The sequence below is a fragment of the Ochlerotatus camptorhynchus genome, unplaced genomic scaffold, assembly GCF_037179485.1.
Source record: "Ochlerotatus camptorhynchus isolate MF236.1 unplaced genomic scaffold, CSIRO-AGI_Acam_v1.1 ptg000052l, whole genome shotgun sequence".
Classification (NCBI taxonomy): domain Eukaryota; kingdom Metazoa; phylum Arthropoda; class Insecta; order Diptera; family Culicidae; genus Ochlerotatus; species Ochlerotatus camptorhynchus.
In genome coordinates, this window is record NW_027040542.1 from 1,252,216 (window position 1) to 1,265,943 (window position 13,728).

General features: G+C 39.3%; 1 protein-coding gene across 2 annotated transcripts; it reads right to left on the reverse strand.

Annotated features, from left to right (window-relative positions):
- Positions 1-8,021: 8,021 nt before the first annotated feature.
- On the reverse strand, positions 8,022-11,506 carry VhaSFD (V-type proton ATPase subunit VhaSFD). Of its 2 annotated transcripts, XM_065239165.1 has the most exons (7): positions 11,270-11,506; positions 10,540-11,027; positions 9,923-10,204; positions 9,465-9,599; positions 8,838-9,400; positions 8,663-8,776; positions 8,022-8,591 (listed from the first exon to the last, which is right to left on the reverse strand). In XM_065239165.1, the coding sequence occupies exons 1-7, from the start codon at positions 11,316-11,318 to the stop codon at positions 8,513-8,515; spliced, it is 1,710 nt and encodes a 569-aa protein (XP_065095237.1). In that variant the 5' UTR covers positions 11,319-11,506; the 3' UTR covers positions 8,022-8,512. The 2 variants fall into 2 exon arrangements, with proteins under 2 accessions (XP_065095237.1, XP_065095236.1); XM_065239164.1 differs by lacking the exon at positions 9,923-10,204 and having other exon boundaries at positions 11,270-11,502.
- Positions 11,507-13,728: the final 2,222 nt, after the last annotated feature.

A 13,728-nucleotide genomic window follows, 5' to 3' on the forward strand; every position in this document is an offset into this window, starting at 1 on the left:
ATGACCGAAATTTGGGATTGATCTCGGCCTCTTAGATGGAAGTAGCACTATCTCAAACAATCGAGGCCACGTCCTTGCAACTGCTGGGGATGGGAAGGATTGTTAGTTGGACACTTACTAAAGATTGGTCCTTTCGAATCCTCCGACCTCTTATAAGTGTCACAGGAGTTTGGAAGTTTGTTAGTGGGGAGGGTGAAGCCATAGGAAACGTTCGGTAAACGTTGCTGGCAGATTTATAATAGTAATGGGGATAGATATAATAAGGCATAGTGAAAAATTTCAAGGAAGGGGACATCGTCTTTGATCAGATTTTCATAAGTCTTCAAACAAAATTTACATGTGCACCTTAGACCAATATTAAACAAGAGTAAAATTATTGTATTGTACAGGTAACCAATGCTCAATAAGAAAAAAGTTCATTAACATTAATTTTTCCCAGTTTTGTCAACACCACCTTAAATTACCAACCCCCATTAAATGCAAAACACTTATTTTGCAGAACGCAGCATGATGTTAATGCTGAGATGATTTCTAAGGCCGCGACTCTGCTCAAGTCATCCTTCAATCCTGGACCTGATGGAGTTTCATCTGTATATTTGATCAGACATATTGCTAGTTTGTTAATTCCGCTTCTTCGCCTGTTCCGAATGTCTCTCTCCAGTGGCATATTTCCATCTTGCTGGAAATTTGCGCACATGTTTACCGTCCACAAAAAAGGAAGGAAACGAGCTGTGGATAACTATCGAGGAATTACATCGTTAAGTGCCGTTTCGAAGCTATTCGCCACATGGGACCGTTAATTTTTATATAGTACTTCAACGACGTGTTTCTCCCTCCCCTTGGCTAGTTTTTTTAACCTGGACGTTGGTGGGCGGGCCTAATCTTATGCTTCATAGTGGAGCGTTGGAGACGGTTGGTTTAGGTCCGGCATCGTTGGCTCATGCCGTGACAGAATAGCGTCATGAGCATGCGATGAGGACTACTGAGCTTCCCCTCTCTGATGTACCATTGCATAAGAGAACCAAAGTTCTAGCCTGAAGTGATAGTATCACACTTGTTACTCCTTTATTTGAAAGCCGCGTTGTAGTACGCTTACGTATAGGCACTGATGTTGGGTGCGATACTGGCGGGTTTTGCCGCAAATCACTCTTATTTTATTTATTTTTACGCAGATAGATTTATTTGGGAGGGAATTATACTTTTGAAATATTTCAGAAAGTGCACAACAGTGCTCCTTCTACTTGCGTGACAAGCTTTCGTTGTTGTTTTCATTGAGGCATTACTCAGGGAACAATGTTAAACACCATTTTTGTACATGGTATTGCAACTAATCTTATATGTGCTTCATTTTGATTTGGGATAAGTGTTTGAACTATGGCTGGGGATTTCCACTGTGGCGTGCTTCTATTGTGACATAACCATACCTATTTTTGTGGTGCGACATAGTGGAAACGTGTGACCGTAGTTGAAGCATATACCCTATGTAATTTAAAAATCAGCTAGGAAACTAACTTCAAAGTGAAGCATTTAAGTCACTTGAAGGTGTCACCTGGGACGAACTAATATATATTAAATATAGGTCAAAGTCAAAAACAGCTTGAAACACGTTAAATTTTAGATTACATTCACAAGTACAGGTACTTAATAAAGCATGGTAGGTAGATTAGAGATTTCAATTATTTATTAAATTAGACTAGAGATATCATAATCATCAAACGAACTTAAATAAGAAAATTTAGACAGCCTAGTAGACAGAAGAGTTAGGATGCGGAGGGTCCGCTTAGCGAGGCAACTGGCCTTTAAAGCAACTGGCAACTAGCCTTTAAAGCAACTCGCAACTAGCATTTTCATGTATTGTCTGTTTATTTTGATTAAAAATATCAATTTGAAAAAAATATATGTGAAAGGATGAATCAGTGGGAGATGGATTTTCGGTTTCTTTACATTTAGTATCACTATGTGTCATTTCCTCAAAACCCCCCAATAACCGGCCTCTTCAATCCCTTCCTTTTCCCATGGCGTTCAAGTGGTCCGCATAGACTATTCAGCCATTACCCGTCCTTTATCCTTGGCTTTGGATTGACTTGCGCTCCCATTGCCCCACCAAACGCTGCAAAATGAAAATGAAAATGAAAGTACTTCAACGACGTGTTTCTGGTCATCGAAGCTCCTCAGTTATCATATGCAGATGACCTCAAAATCTTCCTACGAATCTGCTCCATTGCTGACTGTCACTTTCTTCAACGTCAGCTGAATGTATTCACTAGTTGGTGCAGGTTAAACAGAATGGTAGTAAACCCAGCCAAATGCTCCGCTATTACGTTCGAAAACAACAACCGATTTTTTTTTTTTTTTTTTTAACTCTATTTGTTCCAAATTTAAAATAAATTACATTTCATTTTAACCTAGGTGCTCCAGTTACTGCAGTAACGTACCAGCCTTAATTGTTATGATATATATCTAAGTGTTTTTACATTGTTCATGTCTTGGCAATTCAGTATTTTAAACAGGTTTTTTAACCTGCATGTCAGTATAACAATTGATATCTTAAAACTAAAAACTAAAACTAAATCTTATCTAAGTATAAAGGGAATTAATCGTTGCAATTGAGGATTGCAACGATTTTTGCCTGAAATTATTAATTATTTTGTTGGACATTTGTGCTAAAGTCTCAACATTCGAAATTCTATGTACTTCGGTTGTACTGTACCAGGGAGGCAACTTCAAAATCATTTTCAGAATTTTGTTCTGAATCCTTTGAAGTGCTTTTTTCCTGGTAGTGCAGCAACTAGACCATATTGGCACAGCGTAAAGCATGGCCGGTCTAAAAACTTGTTTAAATATTAGAAGCTTATTCGTCAGGCAAAGTTTGGATTTCCTGTTTATAAGAGGATACAAACATTTTATATATTTGTTACATTTGGCTTGAATGCCCTCAATGTGATCTTTAAAAGTTAATTTTTGGTCAAGTATTAATCCAAGATATTTCACTTGTTTTGACCAGGAAATTGGAACTCCGTTCATAGTGACTATGTGACTACTACTAGGTTTCAAAAAGGAAGCCCTGGGCTTATGTGGAAATATTATAAGTTGAGTTTTGGAAGCGTTGGGAGAAATCTTCCATTTTTGTAAATAAGAAGAGAAAATATCTAAACTTTTCTGCAGTCTGCTGCAAATAACACGAAGACTTCTTCCTTTAGCGGAAATGCCTGTGTCATCAGCGAACAAAGATTTGTGGCAACCCTGAGGCAAATCAGGGAGGTCCGAAGTGAAAATGTTATACAATATAGGCCCAAGAATGCTACCCTGAGGAACTCCTGCCCTAACAGGTAGTCGATCAGATTTGGAATTTTGATAATTTACTTGAAGAGTTCTGTCAGTTAAATAATTTTGAACTAATTTCATAATATAAAGTGGAAAATTAAACTTTTTCAATTTAGCAATCAAACCTTCATGCCAAACACTGTCGAATGCTTTTTCTATGTCTAGAAGAGCAACTCCAGTTGAGTGGCCTTCAGATTTGTTTGAACGAATTAAATTGTTAACTCTTAACTCTCATCTGCAAAAATTGAGTTCGTATTGATGTGAAGCATCATTCTATTCAAAATTATCTTTTCAAAAAGTTTACTTATTGAAGAAAGCAAACTTATTGGACGGTAGCTAGAAGCTTCAGCTGGATTTTTATCCGGCTTCAAAATTGGAACAACTTTTGCATTTTTCCATTTATCAGGAAAGTATGCCAAATGGAAACATCTGTTAAATAATTTTACCAAGAAAGACAAGGTACTCTCTGGGAGTTTTTTGATGAGGATATAGAAAATTCCATCATCACCTGGAGCCTTCATATTTTGAAATTTTTTAGTTATAGACCTTACTTCGTCCAAATCAGTCCCCCAGGAATCATCAAAAATATTTTCCCGAGAGAAAATATTCAGAAAATCCCGAGCAACCTGATTCTCAATAGGACTAGTAAGACCCAAACTGAAATTATGGGAACTCTCGAATTGCTTAGCAAGTTTCTGAGCTTTTTCCAAATTTGTGATCAAAATTTTACCACCTTCTTTAAGCGCTGGAATAGGCTTTTGAGGTTTTTTCAAAATTTTTGTGAGTTTCCAAAAGGGTTTGGAACTCGGGTCTAATTTAGAAATATTATTTTCAAAAGTTTTGTTCCTCAGGGCAGAGAATCGCTTTTTAATTTGTTTTTGCAAATCCCGCCAGATAACTTTCATGGCAGGATCGTGTGTTCTTTGATATTGTCTCCTACGGACATTTTTAAGACGGATCAAGAGCTGAAGATCATCGTCTATTATAATTGAATCGAATTTAACCTCACATTTTGGTACTGAGGCAGCTCTTGCTTCAAATATAGAAGTAGTCAGAGATTCAAGAGCATAACTAATTTCATCTTTGGTTTGCAAAGGAATGTTTGGATCGAAGTTATATTCCATAAATGTTCGATACTGCTCCCAATCAGCTCTATGGTAATTGAAAGTAGAGCTGTTGGGATTACAAATTATTTCTTGGGATATTTCAAAAGTTACTGGAAGGTGATCAGAACCGAAGTCAGCATGGGTAACCAATTGGCTACAAAGTTGACATGAATCAGTTAAGACCAAATCAATAGTGGAGGGATTTCTTGCAGAAGAAAAGCATGTTGGGCTGTTTGGATATTGAATAGTGTAATAACCTGCAGAACAATCATCAAACAGAATATTACCATTGGAATTGTTTTGAGCATTATTCCATGAGCGGTGTTTTGCATTAAAATCACCAATAATGAAGAATTTAGACCTATGACGGGTAAGTTTCTGGAGGTCACCCTTGAGAAAATTCTTTTTCCGGCCTACGCATTGGAATGGCAAATAGGCAGCTATAAACGTAAGTTGTCCAAATTTTGTTTCAACAGAAACTCCCAAAGTTTCAAAAACTTTGGTTTCAAATGAAGAAAGAATTTTATGTTTGATTCGTCTATGAATAATGATGGCAACGCCACCACAGGGTCCATCAAGACGATCATTTCTATAAATCAAGTAATTTGCGTCCTTCTTAACCTTATGGTCAGGTTTAAGGAACGTTTCAGTTATAACGGCAATATGCACGTTATGAACTCTCAAAAAGTTAAATAGCTCGTCTTCATTATCTTTAAGAGATCAAGCATTCCAATTTACAATATTTAATGCTTTAAAATCCATTACTGAATTTTAAAGTCATGACAATATTATTTGCAAATGTTACTCCAGTTTGAATAGCATCAAACATGGAGTTAGATTTAAGCATATCAGAAATCATGTCAATTAATGAATTCTGTAAAAATTCCATTTTGGGGGCAGTAATGCTTCCTAAGTCAAAATTGTCAAAATTTCCGTTAGAACGTTGGTTAGTATTTTGATTTCTACCCGCTGCAATAGCAGCATAGGTAGCTCCATTAACTCGCTGAACATTGTTAGCAGCGAGGGGAGTAGGTACAGATGAAACATTTGAAGCAGGGGAGATATTTGTACCTACGGGTACGAATGTAGAATTTGTTCCTCGCTGACCGTTGTTAACAGCAGAGGAATTTATACCTGGTCGGAAACGTGGGGCGTTCCCTTCCTGTCGGTTAGAACGAGATTGTAGGATCGCTTTGCGAGTCTTACATTACCAAAAATTGGATTTGTGGTTTTCACCACAATTTGAACATTTAAATTTCTTAGGATCTTCCTTCACAGGACAGTCGTCCTTTGCGTGAGAGGAATCACCACAATTCATGCATTTAGCTGGCATGTAGCAATTTTTAGTTCCGTGACCCCATCCCTGGCACTTACGGCACTGGGTGAGGTTTTGGAAATTTCCTCCAGTCTTCCTGAAGTGTTCCCACTTCACTCGGACATGGAGCATAAGGCTAGCTTTTTCTAAGGCCTTAAGGTTGTTTAGTTCACTAGACTTGAAGTGAACTAAATAAAAATCATTAGAAATCCCGTTGCGCGAATCGCCAGGACGGGATTTCATTTTCATTTTGATTACTTGGAGTGGCACAACTCCAAGTAATTTTGCCAGTTCATCTTTGATCTGATCCAGGGATTCACCACTGGGCAGTCCTTTCATGACAACCTTGAATACACGTTCAGTTTTGGTGTCGTAAGTAAAAAAATTGTGCTTCTTCTCAGTAAGATACTTGAGAAGACATTTAAATCCGTCCAAGGTTTCAGCCAATACACGGCATTCACCCCGACGTCCAATTTGTAGTGAAAACTTAACTTTCACGAAATTCAAAAGTTCCATGCGAAGAGCATGGAAATCGGTAGTGGTTATCACAATAGGGGGAATCTTTTCCTTCTTGGCATTAAGCCGGGAAAGTTTACTAGAATTTTTCTTGGATGATGGATCATTCTCATCATCCGTGAGCAAATCAAATTGATTACTCAAATTAATTTCATCAGAAGGGGGGTCAAGAGTTTGCCCCTTTCTTTTGCGTTTAGGCGCCATGGCGGCAGTAAATTTTTATCCAAATCGACTTCCAAGCAGATTACTATAAGAATTTTCCAAATCGATATCCAAGAAGGATTACCTCGGGTAGGGTCCAAACAAGGATCGAAGAGGAATAAGAGTTGAACAAGGTAGAAAATTTTTACAGGTTGATTTCTGATTCTGTTTAAATTTGTTGTAGCTTTAGGTAGTAGTAACACTTCCTTCAGCAAAAAGCAAATAGATCCGCACGGCAAGAGAGCACGATGCGGACTGACAACAACCGATAATATTTAGCTATAACCTGCTTGGCTCGACAATCGAACGCGTCAATCAGGTGAAAGACTTGGGTGTGATCTTGGATCCACAGCTTTCATTCAAGCAACACATTGTATATGTTGTTGATAAGGCGTCAAGAACTTTAGGGTTCATTTTTAGGATAGCTAAAAACTTCACTGATATCTACTGTCTAAAATCTCTCTATTGTTCGCTTGTTCGATCGACGCTTGAGTATTGTTCAGCGGTTTGGAACCCAAACTACAACAACGGTACCGAGAGAGTTGAATCTGTTCAACGTCGCTTTCTTCGTTTTGCGTTGCGTAGATTGCCTTGGAATGATCCGTTTCGATTACCCAGTTACGAAAGCCGTTGTCAACTTATCGACCTAGAACCGTCTAGAAGAGACACAAGCAGAGCCCTAATCGTGGCCGATATCCTGCAAGGAAGGACTGATTGCGAGGCTATCATGAGGCAAATTGACCTGAATGTTCAACCCCGACCGCTTTGTAATAACCTTATGCTAAGACTGCCTCTACGTCGCACAAATTATGGAGCATACGGTGCAATTTGCGGACTGCAGAGAACATTCAACAGAGTTGCATCTGTTTCGACTTTCATCTCTCCCGTGATGCGCTTCGTCGAAAGTTTTCTTCTGTTTTTCGCCGGCAGGAGTAACCGACTATAAGACATATGTTTTTAATGTTTTTTTATGTTATGACCATGCTTGAATGTATTTTTTTACTATAGTTGATAAGGTTAACATCATTGGGGCTTCATCCAGCCTCTTGATGTAAAACAACAATATACAATGAGAACATACTAAAGCAGAGCTTTACATACATTTTACTAATTTAATTGTCAAAAGATGTGGTTAGATTTGTCGGTGGTTTAGAGACGATGCTCGTCTTGCCCCATATGTTCAGCTTACCCCACTTTTCCCTATGTGGAAAGCATGGTGTCAGCGCTCTGCTGATATGCGATGGATTTCATCCTTCTTTATTCTGCAATGATTGTGCCTCGGAGTTGACGAGAGTTATGTGCCGAGTCCTTGGCGGATCATGCCAAGATGTTGGTCATCGAAACTTGAATAAATTGTTCGAAGTGCTCAAATCAGTTGGAAAGCAATTGTGCAGGTACCTATATTTGTTTTGTCACCACCAGTTCTGTTGCAGTTTTCTCCCCTTCGTCGGTCAAGATGCTCCGAGGTACGTACAAGAGTACAGTACAACCATGTTTATTCATTTTCGGAGCGATGTCGTCAAATGGATTAATCTTTCAATAAAAAAATCATTGCCAAATACGCACAATATTGTACGACGGTACTTTATTACGCTGAATACGATGTCTTACGTTCATACTAATATGTGTCCAGAATAGGGCGTAGTTTTGTTGTTGCTGTTTCTACTCATAAAGGACGCTAAAACTACACCTGCCACCAGACTAAAGCTTATGCTAACATGTTTGATCAATAATACATCATTCTTAGAAATACACATTTTTCAATATACAGCCGAAGCTGAAAGTTTAAACACTCTTCTAGGTGATTTGCTAACAGGGTATTGTAGCGATGTTAATCAGATTATATACAATCAAAGTATTACCAAATCGGCACACGTTCTGCCGTGAATCCATAATATGTTTTCAAATCAAACCAAAACAAGAACTAAAAAGGAATGTAATACCTTCGTATGCAAACTGATGGGCCAAAACAAATTGGGGCCGAATATAATTTTCCAAAATTGCTAACAAGAAAGCTAAACAGAAGAACAAACATAACAAGCCCAGCTTCTTAAGCCTTTCCGCTGATTGTTGATCCGGATTGGGGAGCCTTCTCGCTTTCCTTCTCCAACTGCTTGCCAAGGTACTCCCTGCAATTTTTATGCGAGAAAGAAACGAATTAATATCTTGAAATTGAATGAAGCTTGATGAAATGCCGTACCAGTTGTGGACCATCAGTTTCTGAACGGCAAGCAAGGCTTCGTAGCGAACATTTGGGTCGTCATGGCCCAGCAATTGCATGACAAGCTGCTTTCCACCCAGTTGCTCGATGACGCTGAAATAATTAAAATTATTATGTAGGTTCAGGGCTTTTCCTTAAAATGAATCCAACTTACTGCTTTCCCCTTGGGTAGTGGCGGACATATTCTCCGATATCGTAGCTAGCAACGGACAGCACCAGGGGGTCCTTGGAGGTTTCCAGCAGATGGACGAGAATACGGAGCAACTCGTAGTTCTTCTCGTTCAGACGCTGAGCATTCTCACGCCAGAATTTGGCCGACTTGTGCACCGGAGACCACTCCAAGCGGGCACTCTTGATTTCCGTGGAGTATTCGTCAAACGAGCTTAGATCATGCACCGAGTTCTGCAGCTTCTCAATGAGGAACTCCAGATCGGCACTGATGTCTTCATCGTCGAACCGACGCTGCTCCAGAATCTGCAGTTGCTTCATGACCTTGCACTGCACCATAGCGATGCAATGTTCCTTGGCAACCTGCGCATCGTCGGGCTTCTCGATCATGTTTCGGAACACGGCCAAAATGATGCGGGTGACCTTCTCCTTGGCACTATCGCTCAGGATATCGGCCAAGATGGGGATGACGTTGAACTTGTTCATCTTCTCCGCCAGCAACGGATTGAATGTCAACACCCACAAGCAGAATACCAATTGATATTGAACCTGTAGTCAAATGATGCGGATTATTAATCAAAAACTGAGATCTCAAGCCACTTCAAGTACGCACCTGGAAGTTGACGCGGGACGATAGAATGCTAATCAACGTACTGATTCCATCGACGGTGACGAACGCGAAACGGTATTCATCAACGCGCAGCATCATCTGCAGACAGCGGGCCACTGATTGGATGTACTCGTTATTCTGATCAGCCAAAAAAAAAAAATGCACAGTATTATACTTTGAGCGTAGCCACAATCCTTATCGTATAAAATGATTCGAAAGCAGTCCAATGATTGTCAATGAAATCTCGTTCACCTCTCTTTACAACATCGATGAAACAGAGTTAGAACGCTTATGATATTTGTCCGATAAAAGCTTTGTTAGAGGGAGTACGAATAAAATGGGAAAATTTTGACATCGCAAACTGACTCAAATCTGTACATGAAAAAGAGGAAGACTTCGCGAGCTGCCAGCTATAAGATGGTCTTCTGATGGGTGATTTAGGGGGGGTCTTAAAGGACTACCGTAAGGGAGACGTTCGGTTCTTCGCCTTCTACACGTTGGCGTGGCTCATCTATAGCACTCGTTATCTCGCGGTACTTTTCCTCTATCTGCTTATGGTGATGGTGCTCATGATGAGGCAAATGGAAGTGCAGAAGATGGTGATGGTGATGCTGATCACCACCACCACCACTTGCTGCCCCACTCTGATGAGCGTGATGTCCATGTACGTGTTGATGCGCCGCTGCTGCTTCATCGGCGCGCTTCTTCTCAGCTTCTTCGAGTTCTTTCAAAAGTTTTTGAGCCTACTCGGGGGAAATTTGTACAAATTTATCAAGAGTTCTACTTTCAAACAAACTCAGAAACACGGTCAGAGTTATGTTAAAATCACGCCGTTAACACTAATTCTCAATCTGTGAACGCTAAGCTCAGAAAATCTAAATTCATTCACAAAAGAGTTAGTAGCGGAAGCTTTGGAAATCTTAGCTTGACACACGACAGGAAAAAACAGGAACATCACACTCATCACAGCATTCGCCTAATTCAAGAAATTTTCGTAAAGCAGCTGTACATTTATATTTATATTAGTCATACCAAAGCAATTGAGCAAGCCTTTTTCTAAAAAGAAAACAATACTCACAGCCACGGTTAGTTGATCCTTCAGCCACTGTAGGTAGAAGTGCAAATCTGACTTGGGCATCAGTTCCTGACTCCAGCAAGCCAGCTTACCCACGACGCGCGAGGCCATGTTCACAATGAAACCATCCTGACGGTTCAACAGATTCAAGAACGGAGCCCATACGCTTTCCTTGCGCTTGTTGGCATAGTCGTGGAACAGTTGAACTCGAGTACGGTCCTCCTGCAGGAGGTCATCAATCATCACCAGAATGTACTGGATTGTCTGATCCTTCGAAACGTGCGACAGCAGGTTCAGGAACGTCTTGGCGCTTTGTCCTGGATTTTCCTGCAAGTATTGAGCCTGGGATTTCTTATCCTTATCCAGACTGCTGACGCAAGCATAGTCCTCCTGAGAGATCATCTGGGACTGCTTGTAGGACGACCAGTTCGGCTTGTTCATACGGATGTCGCCTGCCTGCTGCTGCAGAACGCTGGTGGCAGCGATCATGTCTACGAAAAAACACAAAAACGTCACGTGATTCAAATTTCTTAGATAACATTTTTCATCCCAATTTGATGGGCCTTTAATCTATTTCTACTCGTTCTCCATGTATTTTCTTTTCCATAAACCAGATTGTTGCTCAAATCTAGGATTTTGGAAAATTTGCCCAAAAGTATCGATTTTCCTTCGATCCCTATCCCATTAAGTGGAAAACAAAACAAAACCCAACGTCATCCAACTTTTAACTTACCGATTTTATCGTCCGGCAGGGACGACATTAGATCCTGGACGTCGGACATGGCAACGGGTTGCTTTAGGAGGTACGATGGAACCGGAAATTTAGCAAATAATACGCAAATTCAACCGAGAGGAGCTGATTTTCCGATACTATTTCCCGATGAGGATCTCGAACAGTCAACCAATGAAAATCCGTACTCAGCTGAATGTCATATGACTTGGGGTAAACGGGACAGCAAGTGGTCAAAACAGCACCTGACTTGACGTGCAGGCGTTACGTTTTGTGACGTTTTCTTATAATTTTGAGTATAGATACTATACTTACACGGTGTATCTTGAAAACCCATTAATGGGTAAAAAAATATTAATATCGTGTATGCAGCTCTAAAAAAATTAGGGAATTTGGAAACCATAAAACTGGTGAAAAAAAAAACACATTTGAAGAATCAGTTCACGATTGCATAATGGGTATATATTTACACACTAATGGGTGAAAAAACACTTCGAAATTTTATCGTCTCATTTCCGGCACCGACTCATTGGGAATGCATACAGTTACTCCTTCTTTCCTTTATTTAACGTCGGTCTCTGTTCCGCAATCTAGTGCCAATCACTGACGGACATCGATTGCCATCCATTGACGGCAATCGAATGTGCAGGAAGGCAGCTTCCACACCTGCGTAGGATATCACACCCATTCAACACACATGGGCCGGGACCAACGGTTTTACTTCCCTTCCGAAGGAAGACGTGACCAGAGATTTTTATGCCTCAGAAAAATCCCACCGACCTCGGCTGGGATTGAACTCAGACCCATTGGTTCTCACCACCGGCGCCGGCACATACATCCGCAGCTTTTTTTTTAGCTAAGATGGACGATCTCCGGAAAAGGTTAGATTCCGAAACGTTGAAGAGGCTTACGGATAAGTCAACAGTTTTATCAAATATGGTATTATAATATTTCTTGCAATAAATGATCGGAACACCTGCATTTATTTTCAATTTAAATATTAGATTTTTTTTTGTGTATCCACGAGGACAAATAACCAAGCACCTGCGTCCTACATTTGAAAAAAAAAATGTTTTTTTCCCATTTTACGGTAAACACAATTTAAGAAAATGGGTAAAAAAAACACCCATTTATTGACAGACATCCCATTTACCCATTAATGAGTAAACCATAGTTCACCCATTAAATAAGGAGGAGCACTTTTAGCGGAAATTGATATTTTTATACCCATTAATGGGTTTTCGTGGGTGTTTTTTAATAAGCTATTATTAGCAGTGTTATCGATTAGCTTGGGACTCTTCGGTCCCAAGCTAATAGATGCATCCATCGAAACAGGTTATAGCTAACGATTTTAAATTCACTCACTCGATGCATAAAAGTGGAGTAGTACCAACAATCAATATGAAACTAACGGTTTTCAATTGGCCCACTGCTTGACTAGCCGATTGGTCCCAAGCCAATCGATTAACATACCCCATTATAGTTGAAATTCTAGTACTACACTATGTTTGTTTTGAATCGCTATGAAAGTATGACAGATATTCTTGGATTTTCTTAGATTTTCTTATGTTTCGAGCGGTGCATCGATTAGCTTGAGACCGAAGAGAGTACCAGAGCTGAGCCAAAAAGTTGAGCACCCGCATAAATGGGAACCATTACTTGAACTTCCCAAAAATGGTTAACAATTGTTTATAACCCATGCTAAACTGTAACTGAAATGGTTATGGAACTTAACATAGACGTTTTTGTGATAAAGTTTAAACCTTATGTATTATGGTTTTTTGGAAGTGAACCTTTCAAATAATGGGTTGTTAAGAACCATTACCATATCATAAATCTTGATTTCTCCATACATTTTTGGGAAAGGAATCATATTGGAACCATTTTATCAACGATTCAAGAACTTTAATTGTAATGGTTATGGTAGTTGGTAAGGTCTATAGATGGTTTTGTAACATCGATCAACTTTATGTGGAATATATCGTGAATTGGTTGCCTTTATATTACTGATTACCAATTCACGATATATTCCGCGTAAAGTTGACCGAGTACAAAACCATTCATGGACCTTACTGTCTACCATAAACATTACCATTAAAGTTCTTAAACCATAGGTAAAAAAGTTCTAATATAGTCCTCTCTTCGAAAATATATGGAGAAAACATCTATTTTGAATGGTAATGGATCTTAAGGTTCTACAAAGGGTAATTAAATTTGTATTCGTCTTCGTTTTGAAATATTCTTCAATCATCATCATTGGTTTACACATTCATTCTCATATTATTAATACAACAATTTAACACTTGTATTTCATGATTTTAGAACGAAAACTTCCTGGGTAAAACATATTCACTGTATTTACTTACTTGTGTTCTTACTTGTTAGCACAATAACACACAATCGAATACACAAAATCCAAAATAACTGCTACTCAAAACTCTTGGTGTACAAAATTGAACACC

Bases quoted from the DNA above. Each gene is read 5' to 3' on its own strand.
- VhaSFD (XM_065239165.1), bottom strand. From the start codon at position 11,318: ATGTCCGACGTCCAGGATCTAATGTCGTCCCTGCCGGACGATAAAATC. The intron at 9,401-9,464 runs GTGCGTACTTGA...ATTTGACTACAG, and splicing joins CGTCCCGCGTCAACTTCCAG to GTTCAATATCAATTGGTATT. The intron at 8,592-8,662 runs GTACGGCATTTC...TAAAAATTGCAG, and splicing joins AAACTGATGGTCCACAACTG to GGAGTACCTTGGCAAGCAGT.